This window comes from Salmo salar, chromosome ssa03 (assembly GCF_905237065.1).
Source record: "Salmo salar chromosome ssa03, Ssal_v3.1, whole genome shotgun sequence".
NCBI lineage: Eukaryota > Metazoa > Chordata > Actinopteri > Salmoniformes > Salmonidae > Salmo > Salmo salar.
This window is the reverse complement of record NC_059444.1, coordinates 42,406,283-42,429,075: the sequence shown is the minus strand read 5'-3', so window position 1 is coordinate 42,429,075 and position 22,793 is coordinate 42,406,283. Positions and strand designations below refer to the sequence as shown.

Sequence of the window (22,793 nt, the reverse complement as noted above, 5' to 3'; positions counted from 1 at the left end):
GTTCCATTCACATTTATTTTGAAAAGTCGTTGGATTATCAACTTCCTGATAGGGTTCTTCATTAATGGTACATGTGAGGTTAATATTGTCGTTTGTTTGTTGTCACTGTTTCTTATTGTTTTCAGTGGCAATAGAGGTGCCAGCCTATGACAGTGCTCTTCTGGGTTGTTCCTGACAGAGGGGACAGCAGGTGCAGGTAACACCACAGAGCCCCCTCTGTGTACCCAGGGGCAGGGGTGGGGGGCGCTAGTGCTGGGGAGGTTCAGGTTACCCTTACAGGAGACAAGAGGGAAGGGGTGAAGGAGAGTGGAGGGTGGGTGTCAGTCCCAGCCACCCAAAAAGTCATATGTTTCTTTTCCACGTGTTAGAGATCCGAACCCTGTCTGTCAGGACGAAAGGTCTGCCCTTCACATTTCAACTTACAGTTGGAACACCGCAAGCATGGGGAAAGGGGTAAGTTCTCTTCACTTATTTATTCATGCATATAGAGGGGTATTTTCCTGTCCTTTATACCAGGGTCGTGGTCAATTAAATTTCAATTCAGAAAGTAAACTGAAATTGAAAAAAGTCTCACACACAGAAGCATTGAGGAAAATTGGAATTGGAGTTTGTTTACTTCCTGAATTGACTGAATTGAAATGGAATTGACCCCAACTCTGCTTTATAAACACATACACAGTCGTCATATGAATATATGTATGGTTGAGTTGGGGTTAGGTCAATTTATTGTCTAACACCAACACTCATGTCTAGTGTTGTAAAATGCCTGTAACTTCCCCAAAATTTCTGGTTGGAGGATTCCGAATTTCCTGCTTATTCTTCTATGATTACACGAATCTTTCATCCAGGAAATCTAGAAAACCTGGGCATTTTGGGAAAGTTGACAGAATTTTACAACCCTAGACATGTCACATACAACCACAGACATCATGGAAAATCTAAGCCGGTTTTCTAATAGTGTCTGCAGTGACGCCGGGCGCCGGTTTTACATGCCGTAGTGTTGAGGCATTTTGTGACCACATTGGATTGTAGGATTAGGGCCTAGATAACTAATACCATCAATATATTATCAATATCTCTATTCACACATATTACAGAATTTCAGTTGTATAACCTGTTAAATTCCAGCTGACTTTGTTTTTAGCAGGTGTTGGTGATTATCTGTTGTATCATACAGTAGAGGAAACCGGGGAAATTGCTAAATCGGGCACATTTCCTGCACTCCACCAACACTCTACTCTCAAACTCTTTTTGATTGCTTTTTCAATGTGTCGCTCTCTCATACACTCATTCTTTCGCTCTCTCTCTGTCGCTTTCACACGTTCACACGTTCTGCTGGGAAAGAAAGAGTGACAGCAGCAGATGATGTCCATGAAGCTGCATTCTTCAACAGCGACTGTTCCAATCTGAACAACACACTCACTAATGTCAACTCAGACTTTCCATCGCCATATTTTCACAAAGTAACCAACACACAAAGCAACGATATCCTACTGTTACAGCTGATACATTAGTGAAATGTTTAAAAAATATATATTTCTGAACACGAATATATAATATAAACATGGATATACTTCCATAGGGATCCTATAACTCAATCTATATCTGATTTCTACAGCATGCTATATGCAATGCTTATGTATATGTAACCGATGTGAAATGGCTAGCTAGTTAGCGGTGGTGCGCGCTAATAGCATTTCAATCGGTGACGTCACTCGCTCTGAGACCTTGAAGTAGTTGTTCCCCTTGCTCTGCAAGGGCTGCGGCTTTTGTGGAGCGATGGGTAACGACGCTTCGAGGGTGGCTGTTGTCGATGTGTGCAGAGGGTCCCTGGTTCGAGCCCAGGCAGGGGCGAGGAGAGGGACGGACGCTAAACTGTTACATATACTTCTCCCTCTGTATGTGGGAGTTTTGAGTTAAGGGCTTATGTTTGATGTGATAATCTCCTCATTCCTCAGAGTGGTGCTGAAAATGGAGGAGGAAAGAAGAAGAAGAAGGAGAGGGACTTGGATGAGCTCAAGAAGGAGGTGTCCATGGTAAGAGCAACTGGCTGTCTGGGGCTCTGTCGCAAATGACACCCTATTACCTATGTAGTGTACAACTTTTGACCAGGACCCATAGGGCTCTGGTCAATAATAGTGCACCAAATTAGCCTGGGTACCAGGGGTGCCATTTGGGACGCAGTAAGGCTGTCACGTGTAAAGAACTCAGCGCAGTACTTTTCATATTGAATAATGACCTTCTGGTTGTGGTTTATTTGAGTAAATCAGATTATTCTGTTCTTTCACAGGATGATCACAAGATATCATTAGAAGATCTGGAAAGACGCTACACAGTCGACTTGGCTCGGGTAAACACACACACACACACACACACACACACACAGCTGCCTTCCCTTCTGCTCTGCCGAGCCATTTTAATCTCCTAGCCCTGATCTAATCTTTACATAACTACTGCTTCCTGTCAGTGCTACACACACACAAACCCCCCAACTGTTACTTTGGTCCATGTTTGTCCATGTGGTCCAAGTTGAGTCCACAGGGTTCTCATCCCTGTCCCACATAGGAACCCCCACATGATATCTCCATTACTGGTGTTCAGTGGTATTACAGTGAATATCAGTGAAGTAATATAGGTCCCATATGGAGAGATGTCTATCTATCTCATCTTTAATCCTACTGACTTTATCTCACACAGAACTAAAAGGTTGTTTAGTTGCCATATTAGAAATGGCCACCAGGGGGTGATGAACAAAATCTGCAATGGTACCATACTGGCACTGTAATACTTCTCTTACATTTGACATTTTAGTCATTTAGCAGACGCTCTTACAGGAGCAATTAGGGTTAAGTGCCTTGCTCAAGGGCACATTGACAAATTTTTCACCTAGTTGGCTCGGGGATTCGCTCTTAACCGCTAGGCTATCTGCCACCCTTCTTCAGACATGCCCTAGATGTGTGTGAAATGTGGTGCCTCTATCACAAAAGGCAGAATCCCATGCTTTAGCTGCCCCACTACACACAACAACCAAAATGGCCGTAGAAATGGAAAAGCTGATTTTGTTGTTGTGAGTGTGACTGTCTGACTTGCCTAGTTAAATAAAGGTTAAATAAATAATAAACAAAGTCTCTGTAGTGATGGTCTGTCTGCTGGCTGACGGACAGTGATTGTCTAAGTGACTGTGGTACATGTTGTATAAAGTGTTGTATGTCTTGCAATGTATTATTTGTATGCCAGGAATGCCTGTAATATTGCCAAGCAAATTTCCCTATTGGACATTAAAGTATTCATTCATTGTCTTCCAGGGTTTGACCAATGCCAAGGCTCTGGAGGTGCTGGCCAGGGAGGGGCCCAACGTGCTGACCCCCCCTCCCACCACACCAGAGTGGGTGAAGTTCTGCCGTCAGCTGTTTGGGGGCTTCTCCTTGCTCCTCTGGATCGGTGCCATCCTCTGCTTCCTGGCCTACAGTATCCAAGTGGCCACTGAAGATGAGCCAGCCAATGACAATGTGAGAACCGCCTCAAGGCTAGGCTGTATAACATCTGTCATGTTCACTACACAATGACCAACCTGGTCCCAGATCTGTTTGTGCTGATTTCTTTTTATTTTATTAGGATCTCTTTTAGCCCACCAAGGGCTAGTCTTCCAAGAGCCCTTAAGAAATGTAAAAAAACAAATTTAGAAAAAGAACAAAAGCAAAGTAAAAACACAAACACAGATCCACATCCCCATTCTTTCCATATTACGAGTTATACCTGCCAAGCCCACAACCCTCACCCACCCACATACCGCCTGTGCACATATTCATTTGAATTTAAATACAACATCACATATTATAATAACCTCTTAGACCCATTGTAGTTGTTCATTAACTTCTTATGGATGGTGGCAGTATTGAGTCGCTTGGATGACTGACGTGCCCAGAGTAAACTGCCTCCTACTCACTCCCAGAAACTAAGATATGCATATTATTAGTAGATTTGGATAGAAAACACTCTGAAGTTTCTAAAACTGTTTGAATGATGTCTGTGAGTATAACAGAACTCATATGGCAGGCAAAAACCTGAGAAAAAAATCCAACCAGGAAGTGATTTGTAGTTTTTCTATCTAATCCCTGTTCAAACTACAGTGTCTGCGCGGTCATTTTGCACTTCCTAAGGCTTCAATTGGCTGTCAACAGCCTTTAGAAACTTGTTCCATCCGTCTACTGTTACTGGGCAGAGAATAGGAGCTCAGTCAATCAGTGGACTGCCTGAGACCAGTGAGTTGTTTACTGCGCGGGCACGTTTGGCGCGCCGCTCATTCTTTTTCTTCTGTAATGAATACGCTATTGTCCGGTTGGAATATTATCGGCGTTTTATGTTAAAAAGACCCTAAGGATTGATTGTAAACATCGTTTGACATGTTTCTACGAACGGTAATGGAACTATTTGACTTTTTGTCTCGTTTTACGCTCACGCGTTATGCCTTTGGATAGTGATCTGAACGTACAAACAAAACGGAGGTATTTGGATATAAATATGGAGTATTTCGAACAAAAAGAAAATTTCTTGTGGAAGTAGGAGTCCTGGGAGTGCATTCCGACGAAGATCAGCAAAGGTAAGGGAAGATTTATAATACTAGTTGACTCCAGAACTTGGCGGGTAACTGTATAGCTTGCTTTGATGGCTGAGCTCTGTACTCAGAATATTGAAAAATGTGCTTTCGCCGAAAAGCTATTTTAAAATCTGACACAGCGGTTGCATTAAATTAAGGAGTAGTATATCTATAATTCTTTCAATAACTGTTGTAAATTTTATCAACGTTTATGATGAGTATTTTTGTAAATTGATGTGCTCATTCACCGGCAGTTTTGGTGGGAATACATTTTCTGAACATCACGCGCCAATGTAAAATGGGGTTTATGGATATAAATATAAACTTTATCGAACAAAACATACATGTATTTTGTAACATTGAGTCCTGGGAGTGTCATCTGATGAAGATCATCAAAGGTTAGTAATTAATTTTAGCTGACTTTCTGTTTTTTGTGACGCCTCTCCTTGCTTGGAAAATGGCTGTGGTTTTTCTTGTTCAGGTGCTGTCCTAACATAATCTAATGTTTTGCTTTCGCCGTAAAGCCTTTTTGAAATCGGACACTGTGGTTAGATTAAGGAGAATCTTATCTTTAAAATGGTGTATAATACTTGTATGTTTGAGAAATTTTAATTATGAGATTTTTGTTGTTTTGAATTTTCTGTCGTGCACTTTCACTGGCTGTCGTCATATCGATCCCGCTAACGGGATTCAAGCCATAAGAAGTTTTAATGTGCTTTGTGAATTATTCTTCTAAAATAATTTGACAAGTTTATGGAATTTTCTGGCAAAGAGTTCCAGGATTTTACTGGCCTGGAACTAAAAGCTATTTTGACTAGCTCTAAATTGGGTTTTGGTGGTCTATACGTGGCCTTGGTTCTGCTCCGTGTGTTACGAGAGTGTTTGTCTATGACTATATCCAGTTTATCATATATAGTGGTTGGTCTTTCAGAGTGGTGAATTTTATGAAAAAGGGCTAGTTAGTATATTCTTTTCTATCATTTCCTTGACAGTCAGCCATTTGAGTGCAGTATGCAATTCTATGGAGGGCCTCTCCTAACCATATTGCAGAACCATTCTGGCTGTCTTATTCTGCGCTACTAGCAGGCTCTTTAGGTCACCGACACTTGCATTACCCCAGACGACAGAGCAGTAGTTCGTTTGACTATGGATGAGAGCTTGTGAGAGTTATTTTATATCTCGCAATCCTTCTGAGCATACAGGAGTGCCAATGATTTTGTTGCAGAGGTGATGACCAAGAGAGACTGTCTAGCGGTACACCTAACAGCCTAGTCTCTGAAACCTCTTCGATGGGTGTCCCGCCAAATGTCAGCTGTAAGGAGGGTCGTTTGTTACTTCTCTCCTTTGTACATATTAGCATTGCCTTGGTTTCTTTGTTTTTAGCACTTATTTTGGGTTATCCCATTTGACATTTTGGTCATGTCAGCTTTAAGAGCCTCTTGAAGCTGCCCTACAGAATTGCCTGATCCATAAACAGTTGTGTCGTCAGCAAACATGGTTGCATAGAGTTGCCCAGTTATTAGCTAACACTGTCTATCATCATCATCATCATCATTGCCAACCTGGTTGCAAACATACTACATACAACCACAAATAAAACAACCATCATCATCATCAACATCACTTTCACTCACAATTATGTTGATATACTGTATGCCATATACTGTAGTGCAACACCAATAACCTTCATCTGGTCATTTTGTTCTCTCTCTCTCTCTCTCTCTCTCTCTCTCTCTCTCTCTCTCTCTCTCTATACAGCCCTCTTCCTCTCTCTACCCCATCCCTCTCTCTATCTCACTCCCTCTCTCCTCCCTCCCACTCCCATAACAGTTGTACCTGGGAGTGGTTCTGTCAGCTGTGGTCATCATCACTGGCTGTTTCTCTTACTACCAAGAGGCCAAGAGCTCCCGCATCATGGACTCCTTCAAGAACATGGTTCCTCAGGTGAGCTGAGCTGAGACAGCACAATATATTGCTTTGTCGGCGTCCCAAATGGCACCCTATGAGATGGCCCTATTCCCTTTATAGTGCACAGTTGACCAGGGTCCTATTCCCTTTAAAGTGCACTACTTATTTATTTTGTATTTTTTATTGTTCTTTTTACCCCTTTTTCTCTTGACGCCCAGGGCCCTGGTAAAAGTAATGCACTATATAGGGAATAGGGTGCCATTTGGGACACAAGCTATGGCTTGGTCATCGTAACAGCGCGTGAAGGCTATAATAGGCTTAAATCCCCTTGGATATTCTTCGATTTCAAGTAATTTAATTTCCTTTGAGTGCCTCGAGTGGGCTTACACTGACTTGAGAAGCATAATAAGCTTATCCAACATAACACAACTAATAATTTGAGCCAACTTTGGATTTGCCAATGAACGTTTATCTAAAAAAGTTTCATTCTCCCCTTTCAACCTCCCCTTTGTCTCTCTCTCTTTCATCTCTCCTCTCTCTTATCCATCCCTGGCAGCAAGCCTTGGTGATCAGGGAGGGAGAGAAAATGACAATCAATGCAGAGCTATTGGTGAGGGGAGACTTGGTGGAGATCAAAGGAGGAGACCGGATCCCTGCCGACCTCCGAGTTGTCTCCGCCGCTGGCTGCAAGGTGAGGAGAGGAGATGAGAGGCCAGGGAGTCCAAGGGTCACTTTCTTACTATCTGTCCAGGTGGATTACTTAGTTGCTGTCTCTCTCTTTCTCTGTCTGTCTGTCTGTCTGTATTTATTTCTGTCCAACTGGATAACTTTCCTCTGTCTGTGTGTGAAGGTGGATAACTCTTCTCTGACTGGGGAGTCAGAGCCTCAGACACGCACAACAGAGTTCACCCATGAAAACCCCCTGGAGACTCGAAACATCGCCTTCTTCTCCACCAACTGTGTGGAGGGTCAGTAGGACAAATCCTTCCCCATCTTTTTATTCATTTATTTTGATTTGACTGTTTATCGAGAAAGTCTCATTGAAGACCTCTTTTACAAGGGAGACCTGACCTATTTCTCCTCCCTCTATCTACCCCATTCCATCCACTCATCCATCCACTCATCCATCTTCAATGAATGAATTGTTTGTCCCTCCCTCCCTCCCTCAGGCACGGCCCAAGGTGTAGTAGTAGGTACCGGTGACCATACAGTGATGGGTCGTATTGCCACCCTGGCCTCAGGGCTGGAGACAGGCCAGACTCCCATCAACATGGAGATCGAGCACTTCATCCAGCTGATCACGGGCGTGGCTGTGTTCCTGGGGGTGTCCTTCTTCATCCTGGCCATCATCCTGGGGTACACCTGGCTGGAGGCTGTCATCTTCCTCATCGGCATCATCGTGGCCAATGTCCCAGAGGGTCTGCTGGCCACCGTCACTGTGAGTAAGCCTTGAATGTCCCAGTCAGATTGGCCCATAGGCTACTGCCCCTAGGCTATCTTGCGTGAGGCAGGTTGATGTGCTTGATGTTGAAGTACACCCCCCTGGACAAGACGCTAGTCTGTCGCAGGGACCGCCGCTGTGAGTCCGACAACTATTGTAGTTGGTGAGTGAAATAGCAGTGGGCCGGATTGAAACCCATACTGGCAGTGGTACATTTATGTGTGCTAGATGCAGCGGCTTAGACCGCTAGACACCCCAAGGCCACGGACTGGTATTGTGTATATGGGCCAAATTATAATTCTAAGTCTCCATGCAAATCTCTTGCTAAATCTCATAATTTACACGGAAGTCTATGAGAGTGTGCTCTGTAGTAGGATTTTCCATCCATCTGTCCATCTTTGACCATTACCCTGTCATTACTCAAGTTTCAGGTTTTATTGTCACGTGTGCAACTACACTGAAATGGCTTTCTTGAAAACTCTTTCCCAACAACGCAATAATCAATACCAATAGTCCTATATAATAAGGTAAAGTAGAACAAAAATGTATGAGAAAAAGAAACAAGAAGAACATGAGAAAGTAATCGAGCTATATACAGGGACAGTTCCAGGGTCAATATGCGGGGATACTGGAGTGGTAGGGGTAGATATGTATAGGGGTAAGAGGACTCGGTAATGTCCATTTACTCTCCTCTACCCCCCCCCCCCTCTCTTTCTCTCTCCCTCCCTCCCTCCCTCCGTCCCACTCTCCCTCCCCCCCTCTGTCTCTCAGGTGTGTCTCACCCTCACTGCCAAGCGTATGGCCAAGAAGAACTGCCTGGTCAAGAATCTGGAAGCTGTGGAGACCCTGGGTTCTACCTCTACCATCTGTTCCGACAAGACAGGGACCCTGACCCAGAACCGCATGACCGTGGCCCACATGTGGTTTGACAACATGATCCATGAGGCCGACACTACGGAGGACCAGTCTGGTGAGACCACCCACAGACATCATCTGTCCCTTCTACATTCAACCAGACCCATTGAATTAGTTTGCTTCTCTGCTGTGTTAAATGAGCTTCTATGTAAGAATTTAGAATAGAGATACTAGAAAGGAATAGAGATACTATACTATGTGCTATACAATATACTGAAAAAAGATACAAATTCAGCTCAGTCACATTGTCTATGGTTACAAAATTCTGGTATTTTCCCAATATTCCCAGGTTTTCCAGAAATCCCGGTTGGAATATTCCCGGAATCAGGATGGAATATACAGGAAATCTGGGAATCTTCCAATTGGGATTTCTGGAAAATCCGGGAATTCTGTATAAAATGAATCATCCCTCTGTAAGTCTGAAGCATCTCCTGTGTTCCTTCAGGTGCCACCTTTGACAAGAGCTCAGCTACATGGCACTCTCTGTCTCACGTAGCTGGACTCTGCAATCGCGCTGAGTTCAAAGCTGGGCAGGAAAACTTCCCCATCCTCAAGGTAGGGGGATGGCCACTATACACCCATATCGGTGGGGGCTGATGAAGGGAGGATGGCTTATAGTAATGACTGGAATGGAATGGTTGATACAGTAAGAGTCCGTCGTCCCATTTAAAGTGCCCCAATGACCCATGCGACTAAGTGTAATTTAGACACTCCTGGACACATTGAATCTAACAACACAAAACCCATTCTTCCAAACTGTTACAATAGCAATACTACAGTTTACTATCTAATACTACAGTACTTACTATATAGTTCTATAGTATACTGTAGAATACTATAATAAATACTACAGTAATGTCTGCAAAAACACTATAGTCTGTAAAAACACTACACTTTAACTATAGTAAATACTACAGTATTTAATTTGCATAAACCCTGTCCATTGCCCTCCCCCATATCACAATTTGTGCCACCCATAAGTGAGAAACCTACATGCCAAATATAGACCATATATTGTGCCCCCTACACGTTACAGAAAAGAGCAGAAGCTCTGAACTATCCGTTCAGACCCCAACCCTACCTACTTACAGGCTATGGAAAATGTGCCCTTTTAGTATTTCTACAGTAGGTGTTCTGAAGGAGAAGCCGCAACTTCTCTGTCAAAGATAATAAAACAAAAACATTATTGTAAATGCTAAAGTAATTCCCACAAAAACACTACAGTAAATAATACAGTATACTACAATTTGCAAAAACACTACATTAATTACTATAGGATATACTACAGTTCTTTTACTACAGTATTTATACTATAGTTAACTGTAAATACTACAGTATACTACAGTAAATACTACATTAAAGTCCGCAAAAACACTACAGTGAACACTATAATATTTATACCATTGTATGCTATAGTATTTTTTCATGTGGGTAGTCACATACTAAACCAATTGTCAGTCAGCAACCCATTCTGACAATGTGAATAGACCGTCTCCTGCTGACTGCTTGATGTTGTGTTGTTTTGTAGAGGGACACTGCTGGCGACGCGTCAGAGTCTGCTCTGTTGAAATGTATCGAGCTCTCCTGTGGGTGTGTCCGCTCTATGAGAGACAGAAACCCCAAGGTGGGAGAGATTCCCTTCAACTCGACCAACAAGTACCAGGTATACAATTACCCCTTCAACGTGGACATTCACAACACAAAACATACAGCATAGACATAACTGCATAAACAAAAAAAAGTAATTGTTGTACAAACAGACCTACAGCCCAATCCATAATTCAGAAGTCTTTTGAACCACCAGAATCACTAAAAACTGCAATGATAAAAGAGCAAAACATCTATATACTATATATGCTTTTATCTTCTACCCACCTTCTGAAAGCTTTCCATTCATGAACATGAAGACAATGAAAATGGCCACCTACTCGTTATGAAGGGAGCCCCTGAGAGAATATTGGACAGGTATTTATTTACATCAAAACCGTGTCTCCCTCAATAGGTAAATACATATCTCACTGATTGACCGCAAAAGGTGAATAAATCCTATGTGTTTGTGCATCTCTTAGGTGTAGCACCATCATGATCCACGGTCAGGAGGTTCCAATGGATGCCAACTGGAACGAAGCTTTCCAGAGTGCCTACATGGAGCTGGGAGGGCTAGGAGAGAGAGTTCTAGGTACGTACAGTACAGTATAAAGAGTGCCATTTGAGGCTCAACTATCTCAAGACCACACATGCCCCCTGGCCGTTGTCTGTGCCCTTCCTTTATGTGTCCCCTCTCAATCTGTATCTCCCTATCTGTTCCCTACATCTTTCCCGTCATAGAAACTTAATAAAATACAAAAGCAGATTTGAACCTTGATATCTAAAAAATAGTCTCTGTCTGTTGTCTCTCCCTCAGGGTTCTGTCACTTGCCACTGTCTCCGGCCCAGTTCCCTCGGGGGTTCACCTTCGACTGTGAAGATGTCAACTTCCCTACAGAAGGACTGTGTTTCGTGGGCCTCATGTCCATGATTGACCCTCCCCGTGCTGCCGTGCCTGACGCTGTGGGGAAGTGCCGCTCTGCTGGGATTAAGGTGAGTGGCATCATCAACCAAGAAATATCGCAAAATTCCAGTAACTTTCCAAAATTCCCAGCTTTTCCAGAAATCCCGGTACATCCCCGGAATAAGCAGGAAACCTGGGAACCTTTTACCTTGATTTCTGGAAAACCTGGGAATTTTGGGAAAGTTACTGATATTTTGCAACCCTACAACTAATTAACCAATCAGCCAACACATCCAAACTTGTCTCATTGGACCCAATCAGAATGATAGGTTAACACATACATGGACATGATAAATGAGAAAAACAGAAAGCAAAAAAGATGGCAATGTGTATAAGTTAGCACAGGCACGAATGTTATAAATGAGCAAAACAGAGCAAAAAACAACAACAGATTGTTGTATGTGGTGACAGGTAACGATGACATATGGTGTGCTTATAGTTGTGATGATGTGCTATTAGGTTATCATGGTGACAGGCGACCATCCAATCACTGCTAAAGCCATCGCTAAAGGTGTGGGCATCATCTCCGAGGGCAACGAGACTGTGGAGGACATTGCTGAAAGGCTGAATATTCCACTGAGACAAGTCAACCCCAGGTGTGTGTGTGTGTGCGCACGCGCATGCGTGCCTGTATGTGTGCATCTGTGTGTGAGCGCTCGCGTGTTACTTTGCGCATGCTCGTGTGTGTGTGTGTGTGTGTATTTGTGTTGTTTCTCACTGTCGGCTTGTACCTGTGTCTCGCTACCAGGGATGCCAAGGCCTGTGTGGTGCACGGGGGGGACCTGAAGGACATGAGCGCAGAATACTTGGATGACCTGCTCAGGAACCACACTGAGATAGTGTTCGCCCGCACCTCACCTCAGCAGAAACTCATCATCGTAGAGGGCTGCCAGAGAACGGTGAAAGGACATCCGTGTGCATGTGTGCATGCTTGAATGCGAGCGTGTGTATTTGTGTGTGTGTATTTATGTGTGTGTGTGTGTTTGAGTCACTCTATAATTGAAGCATGGTTTGGAGTTAGGAATTCTGAATCTATTCTTCTGTTCAGAGTTTGATATTGGGGGCTATTATTCCATAGAAAAGTTTTTGATGGGAAAATGGCTCCAAAATTGACAGAGGCAAAAAAACATGAAAACGCTGCATTTATCTCCAATTCACAGCTGTTATTCAACTAAAATGTTTCTTATTTCATGATCCTTTGTTCTCTTGTTCTAGGGGGCAATTGTTGCGGTTACTGGGGACGGAGTGAACGACTCACCTGCACTGAAGAAGGCTGATATCGGGGTTGCCATGGGGATTGCTGGGTCTGACGTCTCCAAGCAGGCTGCTGACATGATCCTCCTGGACGACAACTTCGCCTCTATCGTCACAGGAGTGGAGGAAGGTAAGGAAGGAAGGAAGAAAGAGGAAGAGAGAAAAAAAAGAAAGTGGAAAAAATTGAAATACTGTAAGTCAATCAATTTATATGTTCTTCTTCAATCCCAAACAGGCCGTCTGATCTTTGATAATTTGAAAAAGTCCATTGCCTACACTCTGACCAGTAACATTCCAGAGATCAGCCCCTTCCTCCTCTTCATCATTGCCAGTATTCCCCTGCCCCTGGGCACTGTCACCATCCTCTGTATCGACCTGGGAACTGACATGGTGAGGACCTGCCATGCTGACTGGAAAAGGAAAACCCGCATTGAAATAGTCTTGGGGTGGTTTCCCGGATACAGATGAATCCTTAGTCTTGGACTAAAAAGCAATGTAGAATCTCAATTGAAAGTGCTTTTTAGTCCAGGATTAGTTTTACTGCTGGTTGTGACTGTGAGTGTCAAGGAGAAGAGATATGATGAGCCAACATGGCCAGTCATAGAATTAAGAATTGACATGCTGGACTCAATAGTTCATCATCAAAAGTCTTTGGGTGCAGGGTTTAAAAGGAATAGAAACTGTGAAAGTAAAACCCACACTCACTGAAATAGTTGTAATGTTATTTAGCAGCAGCAGAAGAGATCAAACAAACTGACTGCTGAAGAACATTACAACTATTTCAGCAAATTCTCGATTCTATGACTGGCCATGTTGACTCATCATATCTCTACTCCTTAACACTCACAGTCACAACCAGCCATTCTTAGCTTGATCATACACTACCTTACAATCTATTACTCATCACTGCCCTGCCCTGGGTCAGGATGAAAGCTGCTAAATCCACTAAAGCAAACTGGATTTGTATCCACTCTGCTGTGTGGATTCTGGTCTCACAATGGGCTAAGTCCATTTCCCACCTTAACTCACTCACATTGCCCTGTTGTTGCCTTACTGGCAGGGTTGGGTAGGTTACTTTCTAAATGTAATCCATTACAGTTACATGTCCAAAATTGTAATCAGCAATGTAACTTTTGGATTACCCAAACTCAGTAACGTAATCTGATTACATTCAGTTACTTTTAAATTGATTCAAGTTGAAAAATAAATGCTGCGCTCATGGAATGGCATGCTTTGAGCACTACTGAAAAGTGGTATTTACATGTGAGAAAATGAATGCCATATGCTGCATTTGCTATAGGCCTATTGTTTACCTTTTAGTTGGTGACACTTTGATTTCTTGGTTACGTTACTGAGTTTGGGTAATCCAAAAGTTACGCAGCTGTTTAAAGGGCAAATCCACAGATGAAACAATAACAGTTGCCCCGTCTCTGTTTTGGTAAAAAGCTGCGGGATGGGCCTGAAGAAACGTAACCACTCTCAGATTAATAGACAGAGCTATTGTTTTAACCATGTTATGAGTCTATAAAGTGTTTGTTTACATTTACATTATTCACAAACAGTGGAGTAAAACAAGCTTATATTTTGGGTTCTCATGGAGTATGACAGTTGAACTAAACTCATGAGGCATTTCTAAGTTATATATATCTCCATTGATTCTTGAAGAATATATATATATAAGTCCAAAAACGGATGTAGCAACTACAGATAGCCCCTTTAAGTCTTTCAAAAGTGTGTGAGTTTGAGCATACTTCCATTAGGCCTATGGATTATTATTATACTGAGCAATAAAAGCCACACTTTTATTCCATAGTCCTGGATCCGCACTATGCAGCTGTTGCAAGAGCGCATTTTTCACTGCCTGTCCACTGGTTTCAAAAACAATGATTGATAGGCAGCTTAAACTTCTTGAATTCAACCATTATTGGGTTCAAATACATTTAGATTTGTGAACAGCCATCCACAACAACCACAATCCGTAAGGCGCAAATAGCTAAATGAGAGAGCATCAGTGAGATTCACATCAATGCGCTATGTAGATATCAATAATAAGTGATATCCGTATTGCCGTAGACTACACCACTGCTGTCATCCTTACCTCCAAGAGTTTATTCAAATTGGATAATCTTTGGATGCTGACAGCAGTCGCACCATTGGACGACATAGCTTGGACTATAGCTTACAAAAGCCTATTCCTGCTCTTTTCCTGCGATCCATCAAATACATTTGGTGTGTCATCATAGTGGTCTCTGACTTGTGGTCAGACTCACTCAGGTGGAACAAAAACTTGTGTCTTTTTTCAATGCTGGTTTGAATGTCACTGAGAAAACAGAGAAGTGTCAATACCTATTTTTCTCACAAACATCCTTTCTCAATTTAAAAGTAATCTTTGAAGTAATCATCTAGATTTTCAAAAGAATCTGTAATCTGATTACAATATTTTTGCTGGTAACGTAACGGATTACAGTTACCGTTTTTTTGTAATCCCTTACATGTAATCCGTTACTCCCCAACCCTGTTTACTGGTAATACCTTCAACCAATAGTCAGGGCTTTTTTTATTACAGAACCTACCCAGCAAACATGACCCCATGTGGATATTCAGTGGGCAAGGTGGGCATGGGCTAGCCTACACCAAGCCCACACCAGCCAAACATGGGCTAGCCCACACCAAGCCCAGCACGGGCTAGCTCACACCAAGTCCAACAGCGGCTAGCCCATACCAAGCCCAGCACGGGCTAGTCCACACCAAGTCCAACAGCGGCTAGCCCACACCAAGCCCAGCGCGAGCTAGTACACACCAAGCCCAGCACGGGCTAGCCCACACCAAGCCCAGCACGGGCTAGTCCACACCAAGTCCAGCACGGGCTAGCCCACACCAAGCCCAGCACGGGCTAGCCCACACCAAGCCCAGCACGGGCTAGCCCACACCAAGCCCAGCACGGGCTAGCCCACACCAAGTCCAGCACGGGCTAGCCCACACCAAGTCCAGCACGGGCTAGTCCACACCAAGCCCAGCACGGGCTAGTCCACACCAAGTCCAGCGCGGGCTAGTCCACACCAAGCCCAGCGCGGGCTAGTCCACACCAAGTCCAGCACGGGCTAGCCCACACCAAGTCCAGCACGGGCTAGTCCACACCAAGTCCAGCACGGGCTAGTCCACACCAAGCCCATCACGGGCTAGTCCACACCAAGTCGAGCACGGGCTAGTCCACACCAAGCCCAGCACGGGGCTAGCCCACACCAAGTCCAGCACAGGCTAGCCCACACCAAGTCCAGCACGGGCTAGCCCACACCAAGCCCAGCGCGGGCTAGTCCACACCAAGTCCAGCACGGGCTAGTCCACACCAAGCCCATCACGGGCTAGTCCACACCAAGTCGAGCACAGGCTAGTCCACACCAAGCCCAGCACGGGGCTAGCCCACACCAAGTCCAGCACGGGCTAGCCCACACCAAGCCCAGCACGGGCTAGCCCACACCAAGTCCAGCACGGGCTAGCCCACACCAAGTCCAGCACGGGCTAGCCCACACCAAGTCCAGCACGGGCTAGCCCACACCAAGTCCAGCACGGGCTAGTCCACACTAAGCCCACCTAGAGGCGGTGCAAATATTTGGAGGCGTGGTTTGCACATAGTTATTTTGGTGCAGCCGTTACTGTGTGTCACTACAGTTTAAGGGTTCTGTTGTGTGATGCCCAAATATTGGTGATCTTGTAAAATGCCAATGATGACATCTGTAAAAATACTTAAATATGTGACAGATGAGAAACTTAACAGTTTTTCTTGTCTTTCTGATGCAATGTATCACATTTCCTAAATACCTGTAAGGCTTGTAAATTATGCACTTCATGCATTGAATTGAAAGTGTCACAAATAAATTATAAATAAATTCTTAGCAAAGGTGCATCGGCCCATTATGGGCAGCCTTTCACAGGGCCAATATTTTAGCCCGCATTGGGCTAAAAGCGTGTCAATGTGGGCTTGTTTACTGGGTATAGCTTTATCACATTGTTCTGTCTGTCATACATTCTCTCACACTCCTCTCTCTCTCCGTCTCTTTCTCTCCCTCTCTCCTCTCCCCCTCCCCCTTCTCTGTCTGGGTCCAGGTTCCTGCTATCTCATTGGCCTATGAGACGGCTGAGAGTGACATCATGAAGCGTCAGCCCCGGTGCCCAAAGACAGACAAGCTGGTGAACGACAGACTGATCAGCATGGCCTACGGACAGATAGGTCAGAATACCTCCTCCACTTGCAAGCTCATCCATGGGTCTGTGTCCCAAATGGCACCCTATCATGGGCCCTGGTCAAAAATAGTGCACTAGATAGTGAATAGGGTACCATTTGAGACGTGGAGATTGCCTTTTTACCCTCTGTTATTCATTGCAGTTATTGAAAGTTACACTGAGTGTACAAAACATTAGGAACACCTTCCTAATATTGAGTTGCTCCCCTTTTGCCCTGAGAACAGCCTCAATTCGTCAGGGCATGGACTCTACAAGATGTCGAAAGCGATACATAGGGATGCTGACCCATGTTGACTCCAATGCTTCCCACAGTTGTGTCAAGTTGGCTGGATGTCTTTTGGGTGGTGGACCATTCTTGATACACACAGGAAACTGTTGAGTCTGAAAATCCCAGCAGCGTTGCAGTTCTTGATACACTCAAACCGGTGCACCCTGGCACCTACTACCATACCCTGTTCAAAGGCACTTAAACCTTTTGTCTTGCCCAATCACCCTCTAAATGGCACACATACACAATCTCAATTGTCTCAAGGCTTAAAAATCCTTATTTAATCCGTCTTCTCCCCTTCATCTACGCTGATTGAGGTGGATTTAACAAGTGACATCAATAAAGGATCATAATTTCACTTGATTCACCTGGTCAGTCTATGTCATGTTTTGTACACTCAGTGTATATTGTGCTGATGGACTTGTCTCTCTCTCTCCAGGTATGATCCAGGCCATAGCAGGTTTCTTCACCTACTTTGTGATCCTGGCTGAGAATGGTTTCTGGCCAGGGACCCTCCTTGGCATCCGTCTGAACTGGGATGACCGTGCTAACAACGAGGTGGAAGATAGCTATGGACAGCAGTGGGTGAGAATGAGAGGGTTTAACACACATAACACATACAGATTGGAGCGAATGTTTAAAGGTCCATGCGGTCAGTAGCTATATTTTAAGCAGAGCCACCACAAGTTACTACAACAGTTTATTTTTTAAGTAAACTTGCACATCTTGACGTACTACCAGGTGCATGGAGAAAAATTTGTAGTTATGGTGGAAAAAGAAAAATTTCAGCACACCAGTAATTTGGATGCTACCAACAACTGAATGGATGTAAATTGTTGGAAGCATCAAAATGACCTGTGTGCTGGAGCTTTTCTTTTTCTTGACTACGACAGGTTTAAGACGTGTAAGAAGTGTTTCCTTTTGCAGACCTATGAGCAGCGAAAGATAATTGAGTTCACCTGTCATACCTCGTTCTTTGCGAGCATCGTGGTGGTGCAATGGGCTGATCTGGTTATCTGCAAGACCAGGAGGAACTCTGTCTTCCAGCAGGGCATGAAGTAAGTGGAAAAGGATGCATCTCAAATGACACCCTAATCCCCGTATAATGCACTACTTTTGACCAGGGCCCATATGGCTCTGGTCAAAAGTAGTGTACTATATAGGGAATAGGGTGCCATTTGGGACACACAAAATGAAAGACAGGATGTTTTACTTTGTATAAGTAGAAGGCCTATGTATATGGTCATTTTTTTTAAGTGGTCCCCTTTTCTTGTCGTACTCTTTCCTGTATTCACCTCTCCCATCTCCATTTCCTTAACAGGAATCGTATCCTGATCTTTGGCTTGTTTGCTGAGACTGCTCTGGCTGCCTTCCTGTCCTACTGTCCAGGAATGGACATCGCCCTCCGCATGTACCCCTTGAAGTCAGTACTAGACAACATATTCTCCAACCTACCCTAAAACAATGACATCCTATCCCCAACACCCCCGTTTTTCATTCTACCCCAAAACTACTAAGTCCCACACGCACCTTTCTCATAGACATGGATTTTACAATGTACCACACACGTCTCCACTCTATAATCCCCAGCCTCAACACCTCCAAAACATGTCCCACAAATGTTTTAGTCACACCCTCATCACATCCCCGTATCACCCCAATGATTCGGAGGGTGAATCTGCATGGATTTTCAACCTGGACTTCTTACAATATGTTACGAATTGCAATTTGTACAATATGTTACCAATTCCAATTTCTTGTGGCTAATGTTAGCTAGGTGGCTAACGTTAGCTAGATGTTATGTTAAGGTAAAGGTTAGTTTTAAGGTTAGGAGTTAGGTTACAGGGTTAAGGTTAGGGTTATGGGAAGGGTTAGCTAACATGCTAAGTAATTGCAAAGTATCTAAAAAGCAGTAAGTAGTTGCAAAGCTTCTAAAATGCTAAAGTTGTCCCGGATTTGCGTTTACTTTGTTACGTCTAGTCTATGAGACCAGGCTGGATTTTACAATGAACTACACCAACCACCCTTCCCTTGTTTCGCTGACTCACTCTCTCTCTCTCTCTCTCTCTCTCTCTCTCTCTCTCTCTCTCTCTCTCTCTCTCTCTCTCTCTCTCTCTCTCTCTCTCTCTCTCTCTCTCTCTCTCTCTCTCTCTCTCTCTCTCTCTCTCTCTCTCTCTCTCTCTCTCTCTCTCTCTCTCTCACTCTCTCACTTCTCACTCACTCACTCACTCACTCACTCACTCACTCACTCACTCACTCACTCACTCCTTCAGGGTCTCCTGGTGGTTCTGTGCCCTCCCCTACAGTGTCCTCATCTTCATCTATGATGAGATCCGCAAGCTCATCATCAGGAGGTGTCCTGGAGGTGGGTGACAGAGTAACAGAGTGACACATAGGTGATAAAAAAGCAGTGGTGTAAAGTACTTAAGTAAAAATACTTTAAAGTACTACATTTTGGGGGGGTATCTGTACTTTGCTTCACTATTTATATTTCTGACAACTTTTACTTCACTACATTCCTATTGAAATTAAACTACTTTTTACTCCATACAATTTCCCTGGCACCCAAAGTACTCGTTACATTTTGAATGCTTAGCAGGACAGGAAAATGGTCCAATTCATGCACTTATCAAGAGAACCTCCCTGGTCATCCCTACTGCCGCTGATCTGGCAGACTCACAAAACACACATGCTTCATTTGTAAATGATGTCTGAGTGTGCCCTTGGCTATCTGTAAATACATTAAAAAAAGAAAATGGTGCCGTCTGGTTTGCTTAATATAAGGAATTTGAAATGATTATCTTTTGATATTTAAGTACATTTTACCAATTACTTTTTATTTTTATACTTAAGTATACTTAAAACTAAATATCTTGAGACTTTTACTCAAGTAGTATTTTACTGGGTGATTTTCACTTTTGCTTGAATCATTTTTTATTAAGGTATCTTTTACTCAAGTATGACAATTGGGTAATTTTCCCACCACTGATAAAAAAGACTTAGCGTGACATAGAATATGGGACACAGAGACACAGAAGATGCTGGCTGTCTGTCACTGAGACAAAAATATTCAAAAAAGTTAATTTATCATGACAGTTAATCGCTCATGTTAATTAGTCATGTTAATAATCAGATTGATGTGCTGGGGATCAGCGAGTCACTGAGTTAAAAGGGCCTTTTCATATTGAAACACAGATGAAGAGATAATGGGACATAATGACGTTGTCTAATATTGTCATAATTGTGTCTGACTGTTCTTTTTCTTTCTGTTTTATAGGTTGGGTGGAACAGGAGACTTATTATTAACATTCAGAAAATTATTATTGTTAGTTTGAATTTCTGTAAATCTGTGTTAATGAAAGGGGAAAGGGGAATATCTAATCAGTTGTACAACTGAATGCATTCAACTGAAATGTGTCTTCTGCATTTAACCCAACCCCTCTGAATGAGTGAGTATGGTATATTTTTGTATGCAAGGTCTAACTAAGCAAAGAACATAGCTTTTGTGTGCACAACAAAAATACCTTTCAAATTGAATTTTGTCTTTGAAAGTGATTAACAACAGGTGGTCATCTGCAGTTTTTAAAATAAGCCTAAATTACCACTGTAAATCCTGCTAGTGTGTGCTTGTTTGTTATGCCAGACAATTGGTGTATTATTGCATGGATCAGTTTATCAGTACACAATTCTGGCTATCATAGAGAATTTTGCTGCAAATAAACTTGTAATTGTGATTTGACATTTCGGAGTTTTCCAGATGACAATTATTGTACTAGAATGATTTTCCAAATCCAAATGGCAACCTAACAAGATGTTCCAACATGCCTGTACCATACTAATGCACCCTGAATATTTGGGTGATCATAACGTTGTTGTGAAAAATAAATTGCTCTGAAAATCTCGATATGAAATAAAGTGAATCTGCACAAAGCAGTTGTTGTTTGCTCTTGTATTACCCCATCAGGCGTGCACTTCTAATGTAACGTTGGCAGCACCCAAGGGGCTTGAATTGTTGTATTTTCTTTGCTGAACAGGTGGGGCTCAGAACACCTGCCCTGAATGACGGGTCGCCACTGAGCCTACACCGCATATCAAACAAGCAAGACAAAAACAGGCAGTCAATAGCGAGTTCATGTTATTTTTTCATCATCATTAGCTAAACGGGAGCCACGACTGCTGGCTATATGGCTGCATAACTATAATGATTACATCATCACACAAAACGCTAATTGTTTTTGCCCCAATGCAATGCTTGTGCTACGGCAATATCTGTTACAACAGATAGAGAAGGTTGTAGCCTTCATATACATTTTTGGAACGTTTGTTCAAATCGCAGATGTTCATAAATACGAGACCTGAGATCTAAATCATCATATCGATCAAATTGGTTGAGGGTCCAGAAGAGGGTGAGTAACGAGAGAAACGTAGGCCTACATGCGTGTGCAGAACTTATTCGGATCTGATTTGACAAATACGTTTCCGGCGGGGCGGGGGCGAAAACTCCGTATTCGTAGCCTCTGCCTTTAAATTTATAGCCGTTGATTCTTGAAGTATATAACTTAGAAATGCCTCATGAGCTTAATTCAACTGTCGTACCCCATCAGAACCCAAAATATAAGATTGACATTGTTTTACTCATGTTTGTGCACAATGTAAACACACTATATAGCCTCAAAACATGGTTAAAACGATCATTTTGATATCATGGATGGTCAGTCCTTGCAACGGTCTATGAATTTGAGTGGTTACATTTCAACACGCCCATTCCTCAGCTTTTTTTCTAAAAAACTCAGGTGGGCTGACAGCTTTGTTATTGTGTAAATGATAGATTCTATCTTTTAAACAGTTTTATTGTAAATAATTGTTACATTAGGCCTACCCTTCAACATTACCTTCTCCAAATGGCAGAACAGACCCGCCCTGGGGACAAATTTTTCACGACACTTCGATACAGCTACGACCGGAAGTGATTTTCGTAGGGGAAATGCTCTCATAACCTGCTAACACTAACCCCTTTCTTAACCTTACCTTCAGTCTCCTAAACTGCTACATTAATTCTCCTAATCACTGCGTAAATTCTCCTAACCTGCTACGAAAAAGTCACTTCCAGCCATAGCATACCACCCTGCATCCCACTGTTGATTTGCCTCTGAAGCTAAGCAGGGTTGGTCCTGGATGGAAGACCAGATGCTGCAGGGAGTTGTGGTGGAAGGCCAATAGGAGGCACTATTTCCTCTGGTAAAAACAAAATCTCAATGCCCCAGGGCAGTGATTGGGGACATTGCCCTGTGTAAAGTGCTGTCTTTTGGATGGGACGTTAAAATGGGTGTCCTGACTCTCTGTGGTCACTAACGATCCCATGGCATTTATTGTAAGAGTAGGAGTGTTAATCCCAGCTAAATTCCAAATCTGGCCCTCATACCATTATGGCCACCTAATCATACCCAGCTTCCAATTGTGTCATTCATCCCAACCTCCTCTCCCCTGTAACTATTCCCCAGGTCATTGATGTAAATGAGAACGTGTTCTCAGTCATTTTACCTGGTAAAATAAGGGATAAATAAAAAGTATCCAAGTGGAGTGAAAATAGTGCATGGGTTTCCACTAGTTACCAAAG

The 22,793-nt window shown here is 43.2% G+C and overlaps 1 protein-coding gene and 1 long non-coding RNA gene across 4 annotated transcripts; one reads left to right on the top strand and one right to left on the bottom strand.

The window, feature by feature from the left end:
• Positions 1 to 109: 109 nt before the first annotated feature.
• On the top strand, positions 110 to 21,107 carry LOC106600489 (sodium/potassium-transporting ATPase subunit alpha-2). Of its 3 annotated transcripts, XM_014191869.2 has the most exons (25): positions 110 to 196; positions 369 to 453; positions 1,959 to 2,036; positions 2,291 to 2,350; positions 3,306 to 3,509; positions 6,428 to 6,541; positions 7,062 to 7,196; positions 7,356 to 7,473; positions 7,675 to 7,943; positions 8,718 to 8,916; positions 9,307 to 9,416; positions 10,390 to 10,524; positions 10,747 to 10,826; positions 10,931 to 11,040; positions 11,266 to 11,441; positions 11,872 to 12,008; positions 12,161 to 12,311; positions 12,628 to 12,796; positions 12,902 to 13,056; positions 16,771 to 16,894; positions 17,616 to 17,761; positions 18,104 to 18,234; positions 18,498 to 18,599; positions 19,450 to 19,541; positions 20,454 to 21,107. In XM_014191869.2, the coding sequence occupies exons 1-25, from the start codon at positions 147 to 149 to the stop codon at positions 20,480 to 20,482; spliced, it is 3,159 nt and encodes a 1,052-aa protein (XP_014047344.1). In that variant the 5' UTR covers positions 110 to 146; the 3' UTR covers positions 20,483 to 21,107. The 3 variants fall into 3 exon arrangements, with proteins under 3 accessions (XP_014047344.1, XP_014047345.1, XP_014047346.1); XM_014191870.2 differs by lacking the exon at positions 110 to 196 and having other exon boundaries at positions 264 to 453; XM_014191871.2 differs by lacking the exons at positions 110 to 196; positions 369 to 453; positions 1,959 to 2,036 and having other exon boundaries at positions 2,290 to 2,350; positions 6,356 to 6,541.
• LOC106600491 (uncharacterized) lies at positions 11,331 to 22,298 on the bottom strand. Its single transcript, XR_006769137.1, has 3 exons — positions 22,069 to 22,298; positions 12,671 to 12,772; positions 11,331 to 11,427 (listed from the first exon to the last, which is right to left on the bottom strand). It is a non-coding gene; the product is annotated as an uncharacterized lncRNA (long non-coding RNA).
• Between the last annotated feature and the right edge of the window lie 495 nt (positions 22,299 to 22,793).